We start from the raw sequence: 25,194 nt of genomic DNA, 5'->3' as shown, positions 1-25,194 counted from the left end.
AACAGAGGGGAACAGCAGCTGGGGAGCTCATGGAGGAACAGTTGCCTCCCTCTGTCTACCAGCCCATATTGACGTCATCTGTTGCCTTTTTTGATAGAAGTCTTATTTCTCTTTGGATTCCTATGTACAGATTCTGTACAAGGTTCTGTACTTTGACTTTTCTATCTCTTTCTCTCTCTGCTAAATCATGAAACTTAAAAAAAAATGAAGAGGGGAAGGAACGAAGAGGAGAAGGAAGAGTGGTAAATGAGAGATTGATGGAACATATGTGTGCTTTTTGAGTACCTAAGGGTTGTGAATGTACATTTATATAACAGCTAATATTGAGGAAACCATTTGTGTCGGGGTGAGTAAACCTCTGACAGATTACATGCAAGCACTTGCGCATGTGTTTCATTATTTGATTGCCTTAGGAGACTGCTGTTTAAGTTGGCAGATCAACTTATTAAAAGCAAAGCTTGTCTGCTGGCAAGATTACAGCACACTGGGGGTGGGGGAGGGCAGAGAGCCCAAATGCTGAGGTATAGTGTGTTTATAGTGTAAGGAAACTATAATGTTACTGGAGGAAAGTAGGATTAAATGTGGTTCCAATTTATTGTACTGGGCTCAAGATTATATTCCTTCAGGATTTGGGTATATATGATGTGTGTGTGTGTGTGGCTTTTTTAAAAAACACACACGTTTAAGTCAAATATGTTGAGAAGATCTGGAATACCTTTCTCTTCTAACTTTTAGAAAGCGCGGGCATTTTGTTCTCAATGTTTCTTAAGTATTTGAGCAGCTTTGAAAATAAAAAATGTCGATAGTAACAGAAGAGCTAGATTTGCTGGTCTCACTATCCAGTTATCATGCTGTGCTAAGCTGCTGCTGGTGGTGTTGCTGTTAAATTTGTATACTACCCTATACCCATAGATCTCAGGGCGGTTCTCAGAATAATCAGGGCAATTCACAACATTCTGGGTCCCCCTTCCTGCCTTCTGGTGCAACACACAGAGGAGGGAGTTGACACAAATGAGCAGCCGGTTCACCATTTACATGTGGACCAGCTCACTGAGTCCATTGTCAATTTAACAGTGAGCTTTATGGTAAGCAGTTTACGGCTACTTCACACATGGTTTCAAGCTATGCTTTTATCATGTGTTTGGATGCTGCTATGATAGGTTTGAATATATGTGCATACAGGGTAACTGGAAAACAAAATATGATAAACCAGATAGCCCTGCATAATATTTGTCCTAATTCAGATGCCACCTATACGGGACCAAAGATGATATGTGTTTAAGCATATGCTTAGTTTGGCCCTGACACCACATTTGACCCAATTCCATGCTGCAGTACCCTCGTTGTCACTCCATAGTAGGGAAACTGATGACTAAAATGCACAAGTGAGTTTTCTGTTGCTTTATGGCAACAGAAGCTCTCTGAAAGTGACCAGTTAAGGCACAATCTACCTGCCCTTTCCTGGTAGCCCTTTGAGTGGGGGGGGGGGGGAGATGATCCTGTCTCTACCCATTGTTGGCATCTGCCCCACAGCAAGTGACTCCCAGCACTAGCTCAGAGACCACCACCATTATCAGAGCACATTCAGTGTGTTCAGGTTATTTTGTATGGGCCTCTGATGACAGCACTGCTTGCACAACACAAACTGTAAACCCTTTCCTACAGATAATTAAGATAGCTATTTACACAGTATGCCTGTTATACTAGAGAGATAGAAAGCAGTACCAAGGCATCCAGTATAAGGGAAGTGACTGGCTGAAATCCTAGATGCCCTTACCTTAGAGTAAGTCCCATCAAACTCAGTGGATCTTACGTATGCGTAGACATGGAGAGGCCTGCAATGTTAAGTATCTTTTAAAAACAAAACAGCACGCGGGGAACAGGAAAGAAAATGTGGTGCACAAGAAAATAAGATCCACTCCCCGAGGGTTACTTCTCTTTCTGCAGCAAAGCAATATGGGGCGCAATAGATTAATTGCCACATCAGCGCAGTTTTAAGCAGCTTTAATTGGTGCATATGTTTGTACATTGCTGTAAGATTCAAGGGAAAGGCTAATTAGGGTACAACTTGTTCTAACTGCCTGTGTGGATTCAGTGTAATAAAAAATCGTGTGCAAAGTACATGCTCAGGTGCTGTGGGCGGTGTTGCCTTCAGTTATTTTAGGAATAAGTGCACTGGCCTATTAGAAGAAAAGGTTACCAGACCTAGTTGAGACACAGCTCTCTCTCTCTCCCCCCCGCCTCTCTCTCTCACACACACACCATTTCCTGTTTACCAGAATTCAAATACTGTACGTAGATCTTAAGTTCTCCGTACAAGTAGGGCTGCTTTATGTAATGAAAAAGTCCTCATTGAGCATTCTGGCCTAAACATCTCCTGTCTGTATTGCATGGGCTTCCTTGTGGGTCTGGCATAGTGCCATGTTGTATGATGCTGTGTAAACAGAACATGCAAGGAACTGTTTGCTGATACTAGAAATCTTGGGATTGTTAAATACTGGCAGCTTTAGTTTTTGTGTTAGAAAAGAGATGAGCTTTCCTACTGGCAGAATTTTGAAATTCCAGATAGTTAGATGTTCACAGACGGGCAAGGGGTGGTTTTCTTGATATAATTGCAAGCAAGAAACCTGCATTAAATCAATTATATGAATTAGTCCCTGTCCCCTATTGGTAACCTAAGACACCCTCCAAATGGTGGTGAACTACAGCTGCCCTCAGTCCTAGCCAGCTGTGGCCAGTACTCAGAAATGATAGCAGTTGTAGTTCAGCAACATCTTGAGGACCACTGTTTCTCCACCCTGCTTATGTGATTTTAATCATTTCGATGTAAACAAAGCTGTCCTTTTTAAAAACGAAACCAGACTGAAAATAGCTCACTATAAAATGATTGCCAAAACTTGTCATAGGTATCTTAACAGATGACAAATGAATCTGCAGAGCAGTGTGAAATGTCACGGTGTTAACTCCTGTTACGAGTGACAGCTTGTTGTCAGAGTGCCAATATGAAATAAGACCAGACATTGTCACAAATACATACAACATATGCTTATGTGCATGGTTGGTGACCTACCCAATTTTCTGTGTAGAATAAATTCTTCATTATGTCATTAAATTAGGCACACACACAACATTTCGTCTTCTAAATATGAGGTGCTAATTTGGAAGAAAAGTATTTGCTTCATCTCCCTTGTATGAGAGATAAAATAGGCAGCTAAATGGCTTAATAGTACAAACAAAATGGATACATAGTAGGAACCCAAGAACAAATGCGTACATTGACAATAAATGTTTACAGTTAAGTTTCGTCAATGTTTTCTGATAATATAAAGCTACCATTATGAATCTTGCCTCCTTTTGCTTGAATGGGTGATAAGACTTCAACTCTTCATATAAAAGCCCACTTTGGACAAAATAAGTGGTAATGAGCCAATCTATTGTAAAATAAATCGCTTAAAATCCATTTCTGTTCCCCTAGTCACATGATTAGTCAAAACCTGTTTAATTCCTGGACAAAACAATGTAGTAAAAGGTAAAGGTAAAATACAAAATAATGTAACACTTCAGGGGTAAATGCAATGCTCTCATAGAACTGCACAGATTAGAAAAAAGGCTTGGATTACTTTTTAATAAAAAAATTTAAAGCATCAGTTTTAGCCTATAATTAAGGAATAACTAGAGACTTAAAAGAGATCTCTGCAGCATAATGCTGCTTATAGCATAATGGCCTGCTGTTGTGCAGGAGACTGATCTAAGGTTTTTGTGGAAAATACTGACACCCTGAGGTGAAGAGTAACTTCAAACCAATCTCACAGTTATAAGATCACTTAACTCTTACATTTCATGGTACTTGCTCCCTTTTTAACACAATGCAATACAGTGGTACCTCTAGTTAAGAACTTAATTCGTTCTGGAGGTCTGTTCTCAACCTGAAACTGTTCTTAACCTGAAGCACCACTTTAGCTAATGGGGCCTCCTGCTGCTGCTGTGCCATTGCTGCACGTTTACTGTTCTCATCCTGAAGCAAAGTTCTTAACCGGAGGTACTATTTCTGGGTTAGCGGAGTCTGTAACCTGAAGCATCTGTAACTCGAGGTACCACTGTACAGGTCACGGCAAGATTGGCCTTTGCAGGGTTCAGGTAAAATATCTTTTGCATGTCTCACTTGGGTACCAAACTGGCAAGATATTACATATTTTACTGGCCAAAAGTAACCCACAGTCAATCTCTCAGGCTACCCCTCAGTGAAGATAAAACTTGGAGAGAACATGTAGCTCTAAATGCCAATTATAAATGAAATAAGTAAATGAATTATGTTACAGTGACCACTTACACATCACCCAAAAAAAGAGGACAAAAGACAAGAGCATGTGCTTTGCTTGCAGAAAATCGCAGGCCATCTCCAGGTAGGACAAGAATGTCCTCAAACTGAAACCCTGCAAAGCCACGGCCAGTCAGTGTACGATGCTATATTGAGCCACAGACCCCTGTGTTCCTTCCTATAAGCACTGGTGCCAATTTTAAAATTTGGACTATAATTTAAATAGAAAGCCAATACATCTCAACTTTGGGAGGGGGGAGGTGGAACCCTGTGTTCAGGTGACCTATGTGGCTGCTCAGACTACTGTCCGTGCAGTAATTTCCATGCCCTTGTTTTAGGGTTATTTGTCTTGAAACCGGACCAGGTCAAAACAGAGGACTCCTTCAAAAAGAAGACTGCCCTTTGTAAAGCAGGACTAACAGACAGTCTACATTGGGTACTGCTAGGGCCATCAGGTTAAAAGAGCCAGAGAGAGATAAAGCAGGTCACAGATCCTGCCAATGTCCTGCATTGTTTTAATAATAATAATAATAATAATAATAATAATAATAATAATTTATTTATACCCCGCCCTCCCCAGCCAAGGCCGGGCTCAGAGCGGCTTACAAGCAATAATAAAAACAAGTTGAATGATTACAACTTAAAAACAAAATTAAAATACAACATTAAAATATTGAAACATTAAAATATTAAAATGTAGCTTCTTCGCAGGAAGAGAAAGGAAAAGAAAAAAGAAAAGAGGGAGGGAATCAAATTGGCTCTGAGCCAAAGGCCATGCGGAACAACTCTGTCTTACAGGCCCTGCGGAAAGAAATCCAATTTTAGTGTAATTAAAAAATGCATTTCTATAGTTGCTGTTCAACAAGGAAAAATATTAAGTGTGTATTATTATTATTATTATCATCATTACTTCCACAGCATGCTATTGCTTTACACGGTGTTTTTCTACAGTAGCACAAGCAAAAAGAAGATAGTTCCCAGCTCTAAGGGTCTTACAAGCTTAACCAGGGGTCTGCAACCTGCGGCTCCAGAGCCGCATGTGGCTCTTTTACACCTTTGCCGCGGCTCTGGGGCAGATACTAGTGAGGGGAGGAGGCGCATTGTGCGCCCCGACACTCCCCACTGTGGCGGGCGCTGTACTGGCTGTGACGTTGCATGGGGGCGGTGCATGCGTTAGTCACGCACCGTCCCGACGTCACCTTCCTGCCCGCTGTCAGATCGGACATTAAGGTAAGAAACAATATATGCAGTGTTATATTTGTTTTAAATGTCGCAATGGTTTTGCGGCTCCCAGTTTTTTTTCCTTCGGAAACGGGTCCAAGTGGCTCTTTTTTCTTAAAGGTTGCAGACCCCTGAGCTAAACTGTTACTCCAGTGCCACTAAAGTTTTGTCAGCACCTTGAACTAACAGTTCTACACTGAACATGGCATTTCTAAACAGAGGGCAGGTTGAAAAAGGTGTTGTGGCTTTTATAAAATAGTGTGTGCTTCAAAAGCAGCCCGTAGAGGGGAGTAGAATATAACAGGACGATTTAACTACAGGCATTTTTTTTTTTAAAGAGTTCCAGTTGGAGCCAACTAAAAACATCTGCTGTCTTATTTATAGTTCCCAGTTCCAAGAAGTATATTCTGTGGCAGATGAAAAAGAGGGTGACAGCTCATAATTCATAAAGTTACCGAAGCCTAATCTGATAGAACATAATGTACAAACTCCTCCCTCCCACACAGACAATATCGCTTCCTTTTAACACAAGATAGCATGGCTTTGCTACATATTAAATTGAGCGCTGACATACAATTTACAGCCCTTGTTATAATAATTAAACTTTAATAAAGAAGCACCATGGCTTATTATTGCAAAATGTTGGCTCAGAACCAGCAATTTGGGGAGATGCATCTTGTTAGTGTGATTCTAAGCCAGTTTTGTTTTGTTTTTAAATCTAGTTAACTTCCCCCTCAGAATCTATTTTTGTTTTGTATTATAGAAACCCCTTGCGTTGTTGTGCTGAGGATTGTTTTTCTTTTTTCTTTAACAAGGGAGAGGGAAGACATTTTCTAGCATATCATTTTTTATTTTGTTAATACTGGTAAATGAGAGCTTTCTGGTAGTGGGGCTGGGATTGAATTAGCCTGTTGTGAGAGTGTATGTCCAACTTAATTTATAATCAAGTTTTTGGATGAAGGCTTTGGTAAGTTGTTGGCAAGCAGTATTTCCCCATGCAAGCTTTTTCCTAAAGTTTTAAAGCTGCATTTTCTTTTTGAGGGTGTGGAGGTGCTCACAACACATATTCATACCACAGATGGCATATACACCTTATTAAAGCAGCTTAAAATGATATAATGTGCGAAATATAAACGCATCATTTTTACAAATATAAATATTTACATTATGTTGCTTAGAAAGCAATTCTTTGGAACAGGTGCCATCCAAATGAAGAGTTGTTGCACCGCTGCGCACACCCAACCCTCCCATCTCACTAGACCAGAGCTTTCCAAACTTTTCATGCTGCTGACACACTTTTTAGACATGCATCATTTTGCAACACAGTAATTAAGTTTTACTATCAAACTGGAGATTAAACTAACCCCTTTCCAGCCACAGGAGCAGGGCGGGGGGTGTTCGTCCAACACACCTACACACTACAGCCAACACACTAATGCAGGCTTCTTCAACCTCGGCCCTCCAGATGTTTTGAGAATACAATTCCCATCATCCCTGACCACTGGTCCTGCTAGCTAGGGATCATGGGAGTTGTAGGCCAAAAACTTCTGGAGGGCCGAGGTTGAGGAAGCCTGCACTAATGTGTCATGACATACAGTTTGGAAAGCTCTGCACTAGACCTTGGAACAGATAAAATATGGGGGTGAGTTCTTGAACATTTGGGGGACAGGGCAGAAGTGGTCTGGAATCCAGGTGGGGGCGACTATATTACTTACTAATTGTTTTTTGAGGTCTTCTGTGGTCACCCCATGGGGAGGCAACCATCTTGTTTTCATACAATGTGCTTCTAACAACACAACATCACTCTACATGAGTGCACCCCACAGTAGCAGTTGGGCTGCCGTTGTTCTGTCGCTAAACTGTGGCTTCATTTTAAAGTCAAAAAAGATAACAGAATACCAACACCAATCCTTGTGATAAGGAAGGAAGAGAAATTCATTGGTCCACGTTTTCATTTTCCACCCCAGGAGAGAAATGTGGATTAAAATGCAGCTGTCATTCAGATTTCACAGTTCTCAGAATTTCGTGGTGCTATTTCTGCTCAAAATATTCGCACAAAATGCATACTTCACAGAATTAAAAATGCAATAGTATGTATTTAAGGGGGAAGTGCAGTGAAAAGCATATGAAACATACATTTTAGCAGAAAGTGTGAATAATTTGAGTGCAATTTTTTTTTTAACTGCAAATAAAGCATGGCGAGGAATTAATCTGTGGTTGAGTACATGTGAAACTCACACTGAGCATAAATAAAGGGATCCAGCCACCTACATACATAGCTCAGTTGGTGGAGCATGAAAGTCTTAATCCCCGGGGTCCTGAGTTTGAGCCTCATGTTGGACAGAAGATTCCTGCATTGCAGGGGTTTGGAAAATATGACCCTTGTGGTCCTTTCCAACTCTACAACTCTGTGATTCTACAATCTCCGCCTTTGGACTGCCTCATAAAATACCAACAGAGCAATTCAGACTGTGACCAGGTAACAGCAGGCCATGCTGGGGCGACAGTCACCATTGTATCCACAGCCCCATCCATTATGCTGGTGTTGGAAGTTGAAGGAGGCAGGCAGAAATGTGCTGTGATCTATGCCAGCTTGGAACTGCTGTAGCCATTAGGCCTTCATTGGACCCGGTGCTGAGAAAATCTAGGAGAAAAGAAAAGGTAAAATTACTCAGATTTTGATTTTAACTAATGTTAGACCATAGTCTCCTGGATACCTTCTAGTAAATGAGGTGTGTCCCTCCCTCCCCCCCCCCCAGCTTTTTCAATAGTGTATCTTATTACATTTTAAAGGGCAGGTTAGGTTATAATTTTGGTTCTACCCACTTTCATGCTTCCTCTAGCAGTAATGAAAGGTTTGGCTCAGAGGCTTGCAGAGCCAATCTTCCAGCTTTAACTTTCCATAGGTCTTTGCCAGGTAATAACTCTGAAAATCTCTTTTTACTGAGAACTCCTGCAAAAAGTGCAGCTGTGTGCTGGTTTCGTCTTGCAGCTCGTAGCTATGTTGGCAGTGCTCAGTTGCAAGGTATGGGTCGTCTGCTCACACACGTTGCTGTTGCTAAATGCTGTTCAGGCATGTCTCTATTAACAAGAGGGGGGAGAGCTTTTGGATTGGAGGGAATCTCAGCTTCTGTTTCGTCTGATTGGTTATGGCCGGTGGCAAGGTAAAAATAGAAGGAGTGGAAAATCCAGCATTTCTCACATGTCATCAGAAGCCTCCTTTTAACCTGGGATAAATGCCTAATGACCAGGGAAGAAGGCTCTTTTAAAACAAACCCCCGGCAACTTTTAAACACCGGGGGCAGCGGGCTTCAAAATAAAACCCGAAGGGTACACTTTGTCTTAACGTGAACGTTAAAATGATTACTTTAAGTGAAAAATTGATACTGGATTGTAGCAAAGGGATCTGCAAAGTTGCCCAGATTCTTAAGAGTGGACTTGGCTCTCCAAACCTTTGTGCTGTGAAGCACACATCAAAGCAGAAGATAGTTTTGAAGTCAGGTACAGATTGCAGGCTGCTTGTCAAGTTTCGTTATTTCTCTGTGTCCATTGAAAAATTGTGTGTTGAGAGGGGTGGGGTGGGGGTGGTGGGGGCTTGTTTCTTGCCATAATCCTTTTGATACATGTTCAGTCCTCTGCTCTATTACCACTAATCCATATTCAGAGCTTGTTTTGGCAGTGGTAGCTGGAATACTTGCTTCCATTCCGTTTTGTTGCTGTAGCATGTCAGCTTTCTTTAAAAAAATATATAAAAAAATTAAAGCACCACGAACAAACCTGGCTTCCTTCTGTGTAAATCTTGTAAAATGGTACTTAGTTCTAAGAATGTTGTAAAGTGTTTAGTTTGGCAGACAACTGTTTCCTGAGGTCTTTTTTTATTTTTTTAAAAAACCCTAAATGACTGTAATTTTCAGTTTTGTGCCAAAGGTGGAAAGTTTACTGTCGAAAGTACCAATTGCAGTATAATGGTATGGGAATTTTATACAGGAGCATCGCAGAACAGAGCAGCTCACGGCTACAAGAGCTACGAAACCCACTACTATTAAGAGAGTGTTGTTGTGTCAGGATTGTTGGTGATATGCTTTGCTCACTCATCACTTCATCACATTACAAAGTTAAGGGGTTCCCCTCCCCATCAGTTTATATAGAATTTAACTAATTTCATTAAAATTACGATTGGCAGTTTGTTTGAATCAATGAGGAGGTATTTGGCTTCAAAGAATCAGGGCTGTCACCCAATTAAACAAATCTTTTTAAACTTTATGATATTGGTTGATTTACCTATGATTAATCAGTTAAATTTGCATATGTAAAAACAGTTGTGAAGTAGTCATATACCATACTAGATTATTTTTCCTGTTCCACCTTTTTCATTTTAACTTAGGAGAGTCATTCTCTCTTTTCTGAGAGACCACGGAGAATACCTGTTCTAGTGGCCATTTCCAGCTTACATATGTTTTAAATGCTGCTCAATTAATGGCAGTGTTGGAAACTGAGATATGAGAGCTAGGAGCTAAATGGCACCTTAAACCTAGGTTATGGGCGCAACAACGCAATATCTAGGTGCGCTTTTTTATAACAAGAATACAGAGCTGAAAATGAATGAACTGCAGCTAAAATATTACGTTCATTTTTCACATGGTCTCAGAAACTGCTCGCGCACATGGAATTCCCTGTCGCAAAATGCGCCTAGAACAATGGGAGTTTCGAACACTGATTAATGGGTGGTAGTGGTAGATTTTCAGGCAGTTTTAACTGATTTGTCTATTGGAAATTGTCTATTGGAAATTGTCTATTGGAAATGTGCATAGGATAGGGCATGTTGCAGCCCTCAAAATTATATTTTATGTAGCAAACCCAATTGATTGCAAGAGCATTTATAGCTCCGCAGCAGCTTATTTTTCTAACTGCAAAAGATAAGACAAGACAAGAGAAGCCTCTCTTCTAAAACATCAAAATACTTGACACAGCATTCCTAATTTACTTCTGATCTAGGATGGGAGAACTAGGCTCAAAGGAATTGTGGTGGGCGGGTGGAAAATGCAATTTGTTTTCCTTACAGAAACCGCTAGAGGGAGTAAGAGAGAGAAGGCAGTGAGCTGAATTTTTCGTTCTGCTGCGTGCCTCCCTCAGAACTGCTTTGTGCACAGCTATTTTCGATGCAGATATTTTTGTGCAGAAAACCGACATATACATGGCCATGCATGCATGCATTTGAAAAAGGCACAGTGATTGAACACTTATGTAGGTATAAAAGTACAAGTACTTTTAAAAATACAGCAAGGTGCTTTGTGCATGGATATCTTTCACAATGATCAGTTTCCCCAAAATTGGCAGAGCTGCTTCTAAACTTTTATAACATGATTGCTTGTTGACAAATGCGAGATTGGCTACTCCTGGCTCCACCATGCAAGGATGGGAGTGAATGTTCTTTTCACAGAGTTCGTTCTTCTGCTGGACACATTTCACAAAGAGCACTTCAAGGAAATCTTCTTCAGATTCTTGTACTGTGGATTTCCTAGTAATTGTGGCATATTCAAAGAACTGCTGTTAAGAGGAAGTTTCTGATCCTTTAAAAAATGCGGTATTTTTATAGTTCTTGTAGAAATCACAGAAGGGGGGGGGGGGCAAAAAGAAAGAAGGTACGTAGCTCCCCCGGCTGGTCAAGTCCAGAGCTTTCTGTTCCATTGCATTTTGTTATAAGAAGGTTGTATAGATTTTGCACATTCGGCTGTGTTCTGTTTTGAAGTGCACAAGAGGTTTTTTTTGTGTGTTTTTTAAAGAAGTGCACAAGAGTTCTACAGTAGTGCAGAGCTCATGTTGACACAGGGAAACACGTGCATGCTTTGTATGGAACACTAGGGTGTATATGTGTGTGTGGACATATGTGATCATGCATATGTGTAGCCTGTGGAGGACAGGGGAAGAAAAGAGTAGGAGGAGGCTCATCAAATACAGTGGTACCATGGGTTAAGTACTTAATTTGTTCCGGAGGTCTGTTCTTAACCTGAAACTGTTCTTAACCTGATGCACCACTTTAGCTAATGGGGCCTCCCGCTGCCGCCGCGTCACCAGAGCACAATTCCTGTTCTCATCCTGAGGTAAAGTTCTTAACCCGAGGTACTATTTCTGGGTTAGCGGAGTCTGTAACCTGAAGCGTATGTAACCTGAAGAGTATAGAACCCGAGGTACCACTGTATGCTACTTTATAGCAAGTGCTATGATGTGGACTCGATGACAACACAGACTTCCCTGTGCCTGTCGCCAGTCAAGTGTACCTCCATTCTGAACCCTTTTCCCTGGGGAGGCTGCACGTGTCATTTCAGGGAGATGACAGGTTGTGAGGGAAGCAAGCATACTGCCCTTAAAGAGCCTTTTTAGCGACAGAAAAAGTGGGTGGTGGGGTCAAGCGAGTTGGAGTATTGGTTATGCTGTATATGCAGTGCGAGAAAAAGCAGGTGCAAGTGTCTTTTAAGGACAGAAAGGCCTCAGGAACTTGAAGAGGAGCAATGAACACAGGGGCCTCTGCATCTCCCATCTGGACTTCCCAGTGCAAACGGACCCAGAATGGAAGACGGGTGCAATTCTGCACAGGGGCGGCCTGTCCCGTTTCGCCACCTGAGGTGAAACGAGAATTACCACACCTGCCATGTCACAGTTCTTGCCAAACTCTGTAGGAGCCCGAGCGCTCCTCCAACTGTTGCCACTTGCTTTGCTTCTCTGCCTGGGGTGGGGAAGACGAGTGGTAGTGCACCAGAATGCCTCCCCCTCAGCGGCAGAAGTGGTGTGGCTCTGATACTGCCTCATTGATAAATGGTCACATTCCAGTGGTGCCCTGTGGTACAGAGCTATGCGTCGCCGTGCCCAACAGACTTCCTTCATCAGTTATACTGAAAATTGAAACAAACAAGGCCAAGGGAGGCATGTCAAGACTTCTCAAAAGGTTGCTCCAATGAAGAGCTCCAGTTGCCATTTTGGTGTGTCCATGAACACAAAATTGGATGCTTGTTTCAAACTACTATGCACTTTCCATGAACCACCGTACAGCAACTATCCCATTTTCCCCAGCATATTTGGGTGCATGTTTTCATTGCTTATGACAGCCAGTGCAAAACTCTGGACCACCTTTCACCCAGCAGGGTCCATCACTGCTCTTATACTCTGTTTTAGCTAGCCATGGAAATATGCCATGCTGGCAGGGATAGCATTCGATATAAGGTTGCTTCTTCTTCTTTTTTTGCAAGTAGTTGATAGTGGCACAGTAACCCCCAAAGCACTCCTGTGGCATGGTTGCTATTCCCATCCACTAAAACACTTGTGCATGGCTATCACACATGGGCTAGACACAGATCTGGATAAGGTTCATGACCTTTCTTTTATTTATGTTACTCAGAAATGAGTGTGCCATTGATGCAACATGACTTGAGCCCTTTGCAGTGAAAGAGTTATAGAAATATAAGGGTGCATATTATTTATTCACTATTGCATGAGAAAATTCATGTTGCAGTGATAAGTGGTTCAAAATAGCAAAGGGTGTAGCATGTGTTTCTGAAGTTTCATTCCAGGCCAGCAGAATTTCTACTGAAACTATGCTGAATATGTCCTGAATTATTTGGGACTCAAACTTCTTCTTCTTTTTAACTAAGTGATTATGTATGGTTCTAATACGCAGGGGCTGACGAGAAAACTGTTTGCCTAGACTTTGCCAGCTGATAAAGGGAATTTGTTCAGTGTTTAAAATTTAACCAGCTGTATTACATCTCATGCTTTTCATGAACTCTTAACTGTACCTTAGCTGCTTCATTTTTTAAATTTTTTTTCTCCTTTCCTTTACAGCTTTTACACTTCCAGATCTTTCAGAGCAGTTTTCACCACCTGAAAAGGCAGCTCCTCTTCTTATCAAGTTAGTGGAAGCCATTGAAAGAAAAGGTATGCATATGGTGGCATGGGGCTAGAATATAACTTTGTTGTGTGCCTGGTCATTCGGATACCACCCCTTTTGAGCTTCACATTTTTGAATTGCAAATGGCAGGCCTAAATGTCAGGAGGCATATCAGGTCATGCTTAGTCTTGCACAATACTCATGTGCTTGCTTCCAATGATGTTGGAATTATACCCAAGGTCCAGAAGTAATAATAATAATAATAATAATAATAATAATAATAATAATAATAATACAGTCACATGCTGCTTGAATTGTGGCTACTTGGTTTATTAAAGTAGTAATGAAGCTTGAACACCTTGCCACCTCATAACTGGCTGCTGAGCTATATTGAAATGAATATGTATTACCTAAAGACAAATTTAGAAAAGCCCTAGAAATGTGAAATGTTTTCAAACAGGTAGCAAAAACTCCGTTCTTGAAGTGAGTAGTTGATCCACAGGTAGGGACTGCTTGGGAGCATTAAACCAGCTTTTCCCCAACCTGGTGCCCTCCAGGTGTTTTGGGCTACATTTCCCATCGAACCCAGCCAATGAATGGTCAGGGATAATGGGATTTGTAGTCCCAACAACATCTGGAGAGCATTAGGTTGGGAAAGGCTGCCTTACGGGGGCCCTGCTTCCCTCAGGTGTGAGAAGCCAAGGCACAGTGTTAGGGTTTACTTTGAATGGCGGGGAGTCCTGGAGAGTAATAATGTCTTTTGTATTCCCTGTTTGTAAACAAATATACCAACATCACACTTTGGAGGAAAAAAAATTCATAAGGCAAAAAGCACGATTGCTAAGGCTGTGTCAGTTTCTTAGAAAGAAGAACAGCCGTCAGAGTGCTTCAGTGTTAGTAAACTTCAGTAGAAACTCTCACTTCTGTGTGTGTCAAAATTCAAACTTGCTACAAACCTTTCTTTGCCCTTCCCATTTGCTGAAGAATGTTCCCAGAGGAGAGAAATTTCCTCCCATCATGAAACATGGATTTTCCATCTATAGTTTGACTAGCATTTCTGTTACTGTTCCCATCCCAGCATGGATTTATTGTGTATGTGTGTTCCTTTCTCCATCTGACTTCTTCAACTGGTCAGCCTCACCTCTGCAGTGTTATTCCATAGGTTTAGAAGTTAAAACAGGACTGACTATTGGTGCAGGTTAAAAGGCAGATGGTTTGAAGGTTGTTTGTTTGCAATCTCTTCAGTGTGGTTCTTGCACTCATGGCTGGTTTACTTTAAATGCAGCCATTGTTAAATGTCACCAACTTCAAACACTTCCTATTGAAAGGAAGTAGCACCTGTACTGAGAATGGCTGTTTCAAAATATACAGGCACTGAGTTTGAGAGGGTTTCTTAAAGGATCATGCCAAACTCTTATGCTGTTGAAACATCTTCCACCAACTAACTACAGTGGTACCTTGGGTTAAGTACTTAATTCATTCTGGAGGTCCGTTCTTAACCTGAAATTGTTCTTAACCTGAAGCAGCACTTTAGCTAGTGGAGTCTCCCGCTGCTGCCGCGCCGCAGGAACATGATTTCTGTTCTCATCCTGAAGCAAAGTTCTTAACGGGAGGTACTATTTCTGGGTTAGCAGAGTCTGTAACCTGAAGCATATGTAACCTGAACCGAGGTACCATTAAAGTATTAAAGTATTAAACCGAGGTACCATTGTTTTAAAGTTTTGTTTTGTTTTAAAGTCAGAACTGATCATAGATCTTCCATTTCATGTTTAGTTTGGCCCTGATGCAAATTTCAAAGTCAAGAATTTGGATAAGGTATATTTTTGTAGTGTTGCTCAGCTAGTTGTTTGCAGACATGTCCTGCATGGGGTGCAATTAGATGTGAGAGACTAAGAATGTAATTACACAAGCATGTGCAAACTCCTGCTATGCAGTGGCATTTGGGTGAAATACGATGTACAAAAAGCCACAGGATTTGTTTGAGAGTTCTTGTTTCTTTGTTTTAAAAACCCAATCTGCTCTGTTTTTAAGGTCTGGAATGTTCAACGCTGTACAGGTCACATGGATCAAGCAGTACTGGTGAATTGAGACAAATTACTGAGTGTGGTAGGTACAAATATTAATAGATTTCAGGGTATTTCACATGGGACAAATTGATTTAACATGTAAAACTTACACATGGCAGAGCAGTGTATTCCATTGGTATTCAGTTACAGGCTTAGCTTTCACTGACCCCGGGTCCCATTGACTTCGTAAATTCCAGGGATTAGGCCTACTTGGAAATATCTTGGAATAGCTTTTGAAATAGCTTTTTTTTAAAAAATAGCTTTTAAGAAATATGATTGGCTGAGGATGCTGCTATAACTTAGGTTAGGTAAGGTAAGATTTATGCATGGCTTCCCCACTAAAAGAAGTCTAAGAGCAGTTTATGAAGAAAGTGAGAAATACCATGAAAAAAATCATATAAACATTATTAAAAGAGATATAAGAACACAATATCATAGTGCTGGAAACTCCCAAATGCCCAGGAAAACACAAGCAAAAGAACAATAGCAAGGTTGGTGCCAGTGGGCCTCCCTGGGGAGAGAATTCCCTAGGGACCGATCCAGTACATCCATCACTATAACTGCTTGAGCAAAACATGAGAAATAGAGCCTTGTGTAAGGAGAATATTGATGAAAACATGCTGTAAAACTCCAGATACAGCCAGTCTACAGTTGTTCAAATCTTCTGGGTCCAAGGAGGATTTCTCTTGGACCTGAAAACATATTTTTAAACTTTGCATCCATTTAATAATTTTGTTCTGCATGCACAGATCACACATACACACACACACACATGCACACATATACACACACATGCATATATGTGTATATGCATTTGAATGCATATCTGAAATTTTAGAGATGTAATGTAACTTTCAGCACCAGCCAATAAAACATTTTCTTGTTTTCACTCTGGCCTTATCATTGGTTATAATGCTTTACTGTGCTACTGTTTACACAAAATATTAGTATGTAAAACATAGCTCAGTTAAAAATACCTTGAACTCTTAGAAGGCCTAAAACAATCTACTCATATTGCCCCATTAGTGAGAGGTATATCAAAGGAATGAAGCTTCCTGGTGGGCTTTGGACAGATCTCCTTGACTGGAGTATACTTTTGTACGTTATTTGTATGGTGTGGCAATGTATTTTCCTTTTCATTCATGATTCCTTGAATGGTCTTACAGGTGAATAATGCAAAGGCATTCAATATGTTTGTAAAGGTTCTTGCTTAATATATATATATATATATATATATATATATATATATATATATATATTCATTCCTCACCAGTGTGCAGATTCACCATGCTCTCTCTTAGCGGCCTGTTGCCATTACTTTCTGTAGACAAACTTGGCATTAGAGGGGGGCATGGGATGTGATTGTCAAACTTCTTACAAGCGGAGCTTTTACAGTACATTGTCTTTCTGCAATGTCTCTTACATGTGTTCTACATAAAACTGAACTTCTGTGAAGAGCTCCTTTTTTAGATAGTTGTAAAAGGTATGGCGTCCTAGGGGGAGGGGAATAAGAACCGGACATCCGGGCAACAGAACATCCAGGCAACAGAACACCCAACTGCCATCACTAAGCAGCTCAGCCAATGCACAGTAGCTCCCTATCTGCCCTTGGATAGTATAAGAAGACCTATAGCCGTGTAGGAATTTGGGGGTATGCTACCCCAGAGCAATGACTTGCATGAAACCGGGTAGAAGCAGCCTCAGTGATGCTGTGTCGCGTGTTATTTTAAGTAAGCTGACTTGGGTAGCCTTCTGGATCGAAATAAATAAATGAAAGCACATTTTGGGTGCCTTGTTTGCTACAAATGCTTCATTATAAACCAAATTGAGATGCAAGCATTGCTTTCTGTTTTGCATGATCAAGAAAACGGTAGGGGTGGGGGCAGGCAGACTGAACATGCTCCAGAGGCAAAGCGTGACTGGGACCTGTCTCTCCCTCTCTCAGATTTTTCTGCAGTGGATTTTGATGCCCTCGATCTGCAGGTTTTATCAGATGCTTTGAAGAGGTACTTTGTGGACTTGCCAAATCCCGTCATTCCAGCATCTGTTTACAATGAAATGATTTCCATAGCACAAGGTATGAACGTAAACTCTCTTTTTTGCAAATGCAGAATTCATTAACAGTGGTAATTTTTGTTTCCTCCAAGGGTAGGTTATGGGAGGCTTAATATACCAAAAATCGGACCTTTAGACAAGACTCGCATACATTTTTTGAGCCCTGCAGAAACACACACACATTCCTTTTGGATCTGCTTTGTACACATAGCAAGGATCTGCCTGCCAGTCCTGTTTCCCTGGCACACATATCTAGTTGAAAACGTTTGTATGTTTGCATGTCACCTTTCATTTTCATGTTAACAAAATCTCATGGAATTTTCTTAAAAACATAATGTACAAAGCAGTTCTTGGTGTTAAGAACTCATTGTGACTTGGCAAGTACAATATTTGTACAAACCCTGGTTAACAAATCAAGGATTTGTCTGTATGCAGAAAGAGCTAATTGTTAACCTTTTATCAGTACTTGCGAGGTAAATGTATTAGAGTAGACAAGATTCCATTCCAAGTCCATTCGCAATTCTGGGATACAGTGCAATAAATATGCATAGATAAGGCCCATCTCTTTTAGTATTGAATTCAGGCAGTAGGACTCAACCTGTTCAGTGGCAGCCTTGATAGTTATTGCAAATTCTAGGGACAGGATATTGCTGCTGGTGTAACCTTCAAAGTTACAACAGCACCTCTGATGCTTATCAGCTACATCTCAGAATTACCCAATCATGTATGATACTAAACAGAAGACAGACTTCTACCAGCACACGCTGAACATTTTGTGGCTTTTTACCAAATGATACTCCTGTTTCACTTTGACTTTTGTATAGTTGATCCTTTTTTCTGTCCATGCTTACTAAAGTTTTCATCGTTCAAGAGAAGAAAGAATTTGTGTCTTCCTGTAAAACTTCTTGTTGAATTACACGAACCTCATTAGGAAACGTTAATTTCTTTGCAGAAGTGCAAAACTCAGAGGAATATGCTCAAGTGCTGAAGAGGCTCATCAGATCTCCTAATATACCTCAACAGTATTGGCTCACACTCCAGTATCTACTCAAACATTTCTCCAGACTTTGTCAGCACTCTACCAAAAACCTTTTAAATGCAAGATCCCTAGCTGAAATTTTCAGCTTTCTGCTCTTCAGGACCCAGGTAGCAAGGTAAGGTGTATGCATTTATTTAACTTACTTATTTATAAGATTTCTTACCTCCCCACCAACCGTAAGGTACTAGAGTGAGTTAATAATGAGATAGTATTTAATAAAGTTTCACTCAAAGTATATATATTGAAATTAATGGCCCTAACTTAGTCATGTTCATTAATTCCAGTGGCTCTACCTTAGTTGAATACCACCCATTTAATCGTGCAGTTAGAAAACCAATCACAGTTTCAGAAGCAAGTGAAATCATTTGTATATGTGTCTGATATTATTCAGAATATTCAACTTGTTCAACGCATGCTTCCTTGTTTTAATATAAGACCAATATTTTTTTACAGCTCTGACAGTCCTGAACATCACATAAAAATCCTGGAAGTGTTAATTACAAGTGAATGGAATGAAAGACAACCTGCACCAGGTAAGAAAATCTGGATTTTGGAAGCATTTTGAAGTATATTTTGGAGAAGGCTGTACCTGTGGCATTTTCTTACCCTCTGCCTTTATTATTATGTTGAATTGGGAAATCTGAGGCAAAACGGTTTTGCCTTCTCTGATGGTTAACTTCAGGTAGCAATGTACATAGCTGAAAACAAAGTAGGCTACTCTGGCAAGCCACACTGTCCATAAGGCAGCTATGAGGAATCTAGGGCAGTGCACGGGAGCCGTTCTGGTATGCAATTGTACCTTCCTGCTTGCATTGTTTTCTCATTAAGCACTGAGGGAAATTCCTGTGTAGAAATATCCAAAGATAAGATATACAGTTGTACCATGAGCTGGGTTCAAATCTCACCTCTGCCACAAACTCCCTAGATAGATTTACACAATCTACTGTGCTGTCCCCACCCCTGTCTGTAAGCTAAGGATGGTAATCTGTCAACCAATTTTTCCTTGCTTAAAGCCATATGTCATCACAACGCAGAAGAGTATGGCTTACCATGGTTCCATGAATGTGCTGACTCCCAGTGAGGAGCTTGCACTCATTTTGCTCCTCCCTGTGCCTTTTTGGCTCCTGCAGGAAAGGTTTGGCTTAGGGTATTGTCCAAGCTCAGGGTCAAGGTTAACGTCACTCTCCTGAAACCATGACCTGTAGGCAGACCTTGGCACTGCACTGACATAATGTTGGAAAGAACCTTTCTCTGGGGGATTTTGTATACTGTGGACATTGTAAGGTGTTCTTTGGTGACTGATGACCAAATAAGCAAACTTTTGGCACATACTTTTCTTTAAAGCAGATTTAAGGTGTTGTCTGAAAAAACTGAGTGCAGTAGAGGCTGTCTCGGGAACAGAATGTGAAGTCAAACCGATGTGATTTGGGTGTATGAGCGGAATTTTAAAAAGCAATAGTCGGTTGAAAACGGATACCCAGAAACAAATGGGATGTATTGGTACTGGGTATGAAAACTGTGAACTGTAAGGGAGACACAGAGGCACAGCATCCCTTTTGCTTGTATTTACTTTTGATTCAGATTTGTCATGACCAATGGCTAGCACAGTAAAGTTATTTGGATTGGATTGGATTGAGTATGAAAACTGTTGCCTGCTTTAGAGAGCTGTTGTAAGGAATTGTGAAAAAAATGCATGTGAAATCTGATGGCAGCTTTGGTCATTGAATTGACATTGTTAAAGGTAAAGGTACCCCTGCTCATCAGGGCCAGTCGTGACCGACTCTAGGGTTGCACGCTCATCTCGCTCAAGAGGCCGGGAGCCGGCACTTGTCCAGAGACAGCTTCCGGGTCACGTGGCCAGCGTGACTAAGCCGCAGATGGCAGACCAGTGCAGCACACGGAAACGCTGTTTACCTTCCTGCTGGATAGCGGTCCCTATTTATCTACTTGCACTTTGGGGTGCTTTTGAACTGCTAGGTAGGCAGGAGCTGGGACCGAACGACGGGAGCTCACCCCGCCGCGGGGATTCAAACTGCCGACCTTTCGATCGGCAGGTCCTAGGCTCTGTGATTTAACCCACAGCGCCACCCGTGTCCCTTGACATGGTTGGTTGACCCTTTTTAGAAAACTGGATTATGAAAACTGTAGGCACTCAGTTCTATCTTGGAATAGACACCACACCAAGTGTCAAAGGATTCTTCCAAGATGGTACCTATTGAATCGTATCCATGCATATTCCCCCTGCTCAAACCTTGTTGTTGTTGTTGCTTTGTGGGGAGAGGGGGGCATCATGGTTTCAGGGGAAGAAAAGGAAGGAAGAGCCCCAGGAAAGGAAATTCACCTGCACTGTGCTGTGTTTCACCCTATGTTTTTATTAAGGAATAATTTAAGTACATTATCAGTTGATATCACTGTAAGCTGTGCATTTATAGATTTCAGTATAATCCTTTATCACAACTCACCTGTGCTTAGGGAAAATTACTGAGTCTAAGTGATTTGACTTTAAAAACATAATTTTAACTCTGTCCCCCCGCTCTTTGCGTTCCTTACTGTCACTTTAAGCCAGTCTACATTCTGATGTTTGTCCAGCAGAGGGCTCCCCTTCTAAGCTAATAATAAGCAAGGCTCATATAATTTTAAACGAATAAAATACCTTGCTGAATTGTGATTCCCATACTTTGTCAGTGCTTCTTATTTTGTATGTGGTTTTTTTTTGGGGGGCGGGGGTACAGACACCAGTGATTTCCTTAGTGTAAACTAAGTAACACAGACAAATATTGCAGTTGGAAGTTGGGTTTGTATTCAACCTCTGCTTTTAGATGCTTTGTGAATCCATCAAACAAGTAACCAAATTATGCAAGATGTGGTAAATTTCTGGTTTTTATGGAAGAGAACAAATCAAATTCCAGGCACGATGCACAATCCTGCCCCTCTCTTTTGCTTTCTGCATGCAGCCTTGCACACACATGAACGGATTACCGGTAGTTCCACACACTGAGTTCTGTGGTTTTGGTGCCATCTATAGGGGAAGAACTAAATGAAGCCCAAATTAAATATCAGATACTCCTATAAGTTTATAGAAACGCATAGGGGGGCAGTGACTCTGAATACCATTCCTGTATTCCAAGTCAGAGTAGATGGGAATGGACTTTTCTATAATTGTTGAAACAATATCATAAAATGGAGTCAACAGGTTTCTGTAATTAATAGCAGTTTCTGTAATTAAACATGAACAGTTTAAGCAGATTGCCGTTATAGTACTCAAATTACATTAAGGTGGAAAACATATATGTGTGTCTCTCCCCCCCCCCCAATTAATTTTCTGTTCCCCATTAAATGAACCAGAAGCTTATTTCCTTTGTGGCTGCATAACATTTTTATTTTTGTAGTCAAAGGCAAGGAGATGTGAAGCTCATAAGAGAGTAAAATCTCCCAAAATATGTTTCTGCCCAAATTCAGGACTTTTAATGCAGTGCAGTTTGATCCCAGACCAACAAAGATTGAGAATACCAGTTGGTACCCGAGATGCCAAAAGTTGCCAAAGTATACGTATAAGTTATTATGGTCAGTTGACTAATAAATCCTGATTTCATTGAGTGATTGATTGATATAAGCAGGGAATGCAAGCAAACAGAGGGGCTGAGTTTCAAGTTTAAACTCATATAACTTGAAAGCTCTGCGGCTGTTGATGTACCCAGGTTGAAGCTAGCTGGCATTCAGGGAGGGACTGGGGGACTTGATATTAATTTGACTCAGCAGTGTGGGGCTTCGTTTTATGGGTCTTCAAACACCACCTGTCGTTGTGGTCCGGTGAAAGTGTGTGGAAAGTGATGCAGTGAATGCTAACAAGCTTCTTCTGCGCTTGTGGGCTCTCAGAGACGCAGAACTTTACAAGGAAGGCTTTCATTCTGTTTCTCTCCCCCCCCTCCCCTCCCCTCCCCAGCTCAGCCACTTCCTGTGTTTGGCTGCTCATAATGCTTTTCTTGACAGTCATGTACTTCACTTCTGCATGCAGCAGCCAGCTACAGAGACTATTTTAAGGCCACTTACAATGGTCTTCTCATTTACTTGGCTAAAATGAGACTGGGTTAGTCTTCCATTGGCCACTTGTTAGCCGATGACAACTCTGACTTTGACTCTGCCTACCCTCCCCCCCCCACCCGCCTGAAATCTCTTGCTCAGCAAATATTTGAACCTGCCCAAGTTAATCATGAAACTGAGATCTTTATCTCAGAGAGACGTGCAAGCTACAGAGGACTTTTTTTTTTTAACTACTAAAATCAGTGATGAAATAGAGGTGAGCAGATAGTCTGAGAGAGCCACAAGAAGTCAATTCTTTCTAAAGCGTAAGAGGACTTGGCAGTTTATTTATTTATTATTATTATTATTTTGCACGTTGCTGCTTTTTCTTCTGGAATTAAGGAGCTAGAAGACACTTTTGGAAACACTTGATTCTTGTTGCCTTCGGTTCCAAGGATAGTTTATTTTCTTGATATATATTGGTACATGTAAATTCTGTGGAGCTGGGCAGAGGCCATCTACAATCTGGCATTTTCAGGTTGTTAAATGCAAGGGTGACCAAGTGCCATGCACAGTATACAAAGTAAGTGACTCACTCTCATTCTCTCTCTCTCTCTCTCTCTCTCTCTCTCTCTCTCTGTGTGTGTGTGTGTATACATACATACAATCTTTAAATGAAATGCATGTGATCGTATATATTATGTGTGTGTGTATATATAAATGCATGCATATATGCATTGTATATGCATACTTTTACTATATATGATCATTAGACTAATCAGCAAGCTTTCATAGTTAAAATGTGATTTCAGTGAAACTTGACACCTGTTCAGTTATCTGCTGGAACAGTGGAAAATCACCTGTCTGTCAGTGTCTTGCCTGTTCTGGTTTTCCACATCGTGTCACAGCAAGCTAGACTAGTTTGGGTCAAGCAGTAACCTGATCATATAAGTGTGGCTGTTCCGGAGTTTAGCCAGTAGTAAAACTTTTGGTGAGGGAGTGTACTTATTCTTCCCACTTTTGCTGTTAAAAGCGATTTGGGGGGGGGGACAAATAAAAATGACAGCGACTGCCTCGTTGGGCTACGGGAGCTAGCTATGTGTGCTCTTTCGTCTTTCAGAACCTAATTTAAGAAATGTACCTTGGCAACAGAGCTGTTTGGATAGCAGGTGGGCTAAACCCTCAAGTTCAATGTTTGGACTTGTGTCTGAGACTGTCTGAAGTGTCCTGTTACATGAGGCAAATGGAAGGAATCTCTGGAGCATGTCCACCTAAAGGGTTGTAGAGGAGGGGGAGGCCACTATGGGATGGGTTGAAGCATGGCTGTTGCAGGGCAACGAGTGTGTGCATGTTTTTGCTGCTGTTGGTGCTGCAACCATGTCCTTACATGCTAGTACTTGTCTTGAAGGATAAAAATGGTCAAGAGTTCATTTGTATGTGGAGTGCTTAGAAGATGTGAGTTGGCTTTCATTCGTGGTGTTCTGCAATGCACATCACCTAGAGTCCCGGTATAATAATTGGTAAGGCAACAGTAGTACTAATGAGTTAAATATTTTCTGGCTTTCTGTGGTGATAAATGTGTAAAATATTGGAATCTGTCTGCTTGGTGACTTCTTTAAGGATTTTTTTTTTCTTATGCTGAGTAAGAAATCACCTTTTAAAGAAATAATAGGTCGCTTTAGCTGTGAGAGAGCCTGGAGGAAGAGACCTGAGAAAATATCCAGTCTAAAGCAGAGAAGGCTGACCAAGAATTTTTGCTCTTCAGGAATTGCCAAAATGGCAAATGCCCTGATGACAGAAGGTCAAAAGAAGCAGTATGAACTGCTTCTGAAATATTCTTAAATATTCTGTTGTATTTTGCTAAGCATTTAACGATGGTGGGCTTGATTTAATTAACAGGAAGTTGTTTGGTTTTGCTCATGGCAGTGTAAACTTTTACCGTAGTTTATCTTTTTTTTAAAAAAAAAAAAAAAAGACTGATTGGAACTCAAAGCAGCAAAGATAGATTTTGAGTTTCTATGTTTTGTGAAGAATTAGACAATTGCATTTGCCAGCTTTCCTGAAAAAGGGCATTTCTTGAAGGTGACATGTTATTAGTACAGGACCTTGTGTTTTAAAGAAGCAGTTGGTACCCAGACTTGTGCAAAATGGGCACTTGATAATATATCTGGAGCTTCCGACCTTTCCTCTTGTCAGGCTTTTATTTAAAAAGCGCACTCATAGTAGAGTCAAAATGTGCATGGAAGGATTGCAGTCAGTCGTAAACCCTGCTAGAGAACAGAAAGCTGGGACAGAGATGTGATCTCTCTGTGCACCAAGAAATCTACTGTATTGAAGGAAAATGCTTCCTGCTGCTGCTATCAGCCTTTTGTCAACCTGCCAGCAGTGGAATGTACCAAGCTGCAGACAGGAAAGATTAAAGGGGGGTGGGGGTGGAATCCGTGTAAACCGAGAACATGTCCAGTCGTCTTTATAAATACAATCAGGTGCCGATCACAATTCTGTGAAGTGTCTATTCTTTCTGAAATGACAATTGTTATAAGATTAACAAGGAATAAGAGTGTGGGGGGGGGGAATGAAACAGGAGTGGTCC

At 41.0% G+C, this 25,194-nt stretch overlaps 1 protein-coding gene and 2 long non-coding RNA genes across 5 annotated transcripts in view; 1 reads left to right on the top strand and 2 right to left on the bottom strand.

Annotated features, from left to right (window-relative positions):
• The window catches only part of PIK3R1 (phosphoinositide-3-kinase regulatory subunit 1), a 63,319-nt gene that overhangs the window by 24,454 nt on the left and 13,671 nt on the right, over positions 1-25,194 (top strand). The window contains exons 1-6 of one of the 3 annotated variants that reach the window (XM_081880750.1): positions 8,767-9,040; positions 13,376-13,468; positions 15,453-15,527; positions 17,433-17,564; positions 18,495-18,696; positions 19,035-19,114. In XM_081880750.1, the coding sequence (XP_081736876.1) occupies positions 8,899-9,040; positions 13,376-13,468; positions 15,453-15,527; positions 17,433-17,564; positions 18,495-18,696; positions 19,035-19,114 (724 nt within the window). In that variant the 5' untranslated portion in view covers positions 8,767-8,898. Of the gene's footprint in view, positions 1-8,766; positions 9,041-13,375; positions 13,469-15,452; positions 15,528-17,432; positions 17,565-18,494; positions 18,697-19,034; positions 19,115-23,032; positions 23,185-25,194 lie in introns of those variants that run through there. The other 2 variants (XM_081880749.1, XM_081880752.1) reach the window with 2 other exon arrangements.
• Positions 15,877-17,426, bottom strand: LOC309352379. The gene is made up of 2 exons (XR_014161278.1): positions 16,758-17,426; positions 15,877-16,179 (listed from the first exon to the last, which is right to left on the bottom strand). It is a non-coding gene; the product is annotated as an uncharacterized lncRNA (long non-coding RNA).
• LOC309352392 lies at positions 22,957-25,090 on the bottom strand. Its single transcript, XR_014161293.1, has 2 exons — positions 23,259-25,090; positions 22,957-23,220 (listed from the first exon to the last, which is right to left on the bottom strand). It is a non-coding gene; the product is annotated as an uncharacterized lncRNA (long non-coding RNA).

Source organism: Podarcis erhardii (genome assembly GCF_964252035.2).
Source record: "Podarcis erhardii genome assembly, chromosome: 11".
In the NCBI taxonomy this organism is placed as follows: Eukaryota; Metazoa; Chordata; class Lepidosauria; order Squamata; family Lacertidae; genus Podarcis; species Podarcis erhardii.
Note: the sequence above shows the minus strand (reverse complement) of the source record. Positions and strands in the feature narration are given on the sequence as shown.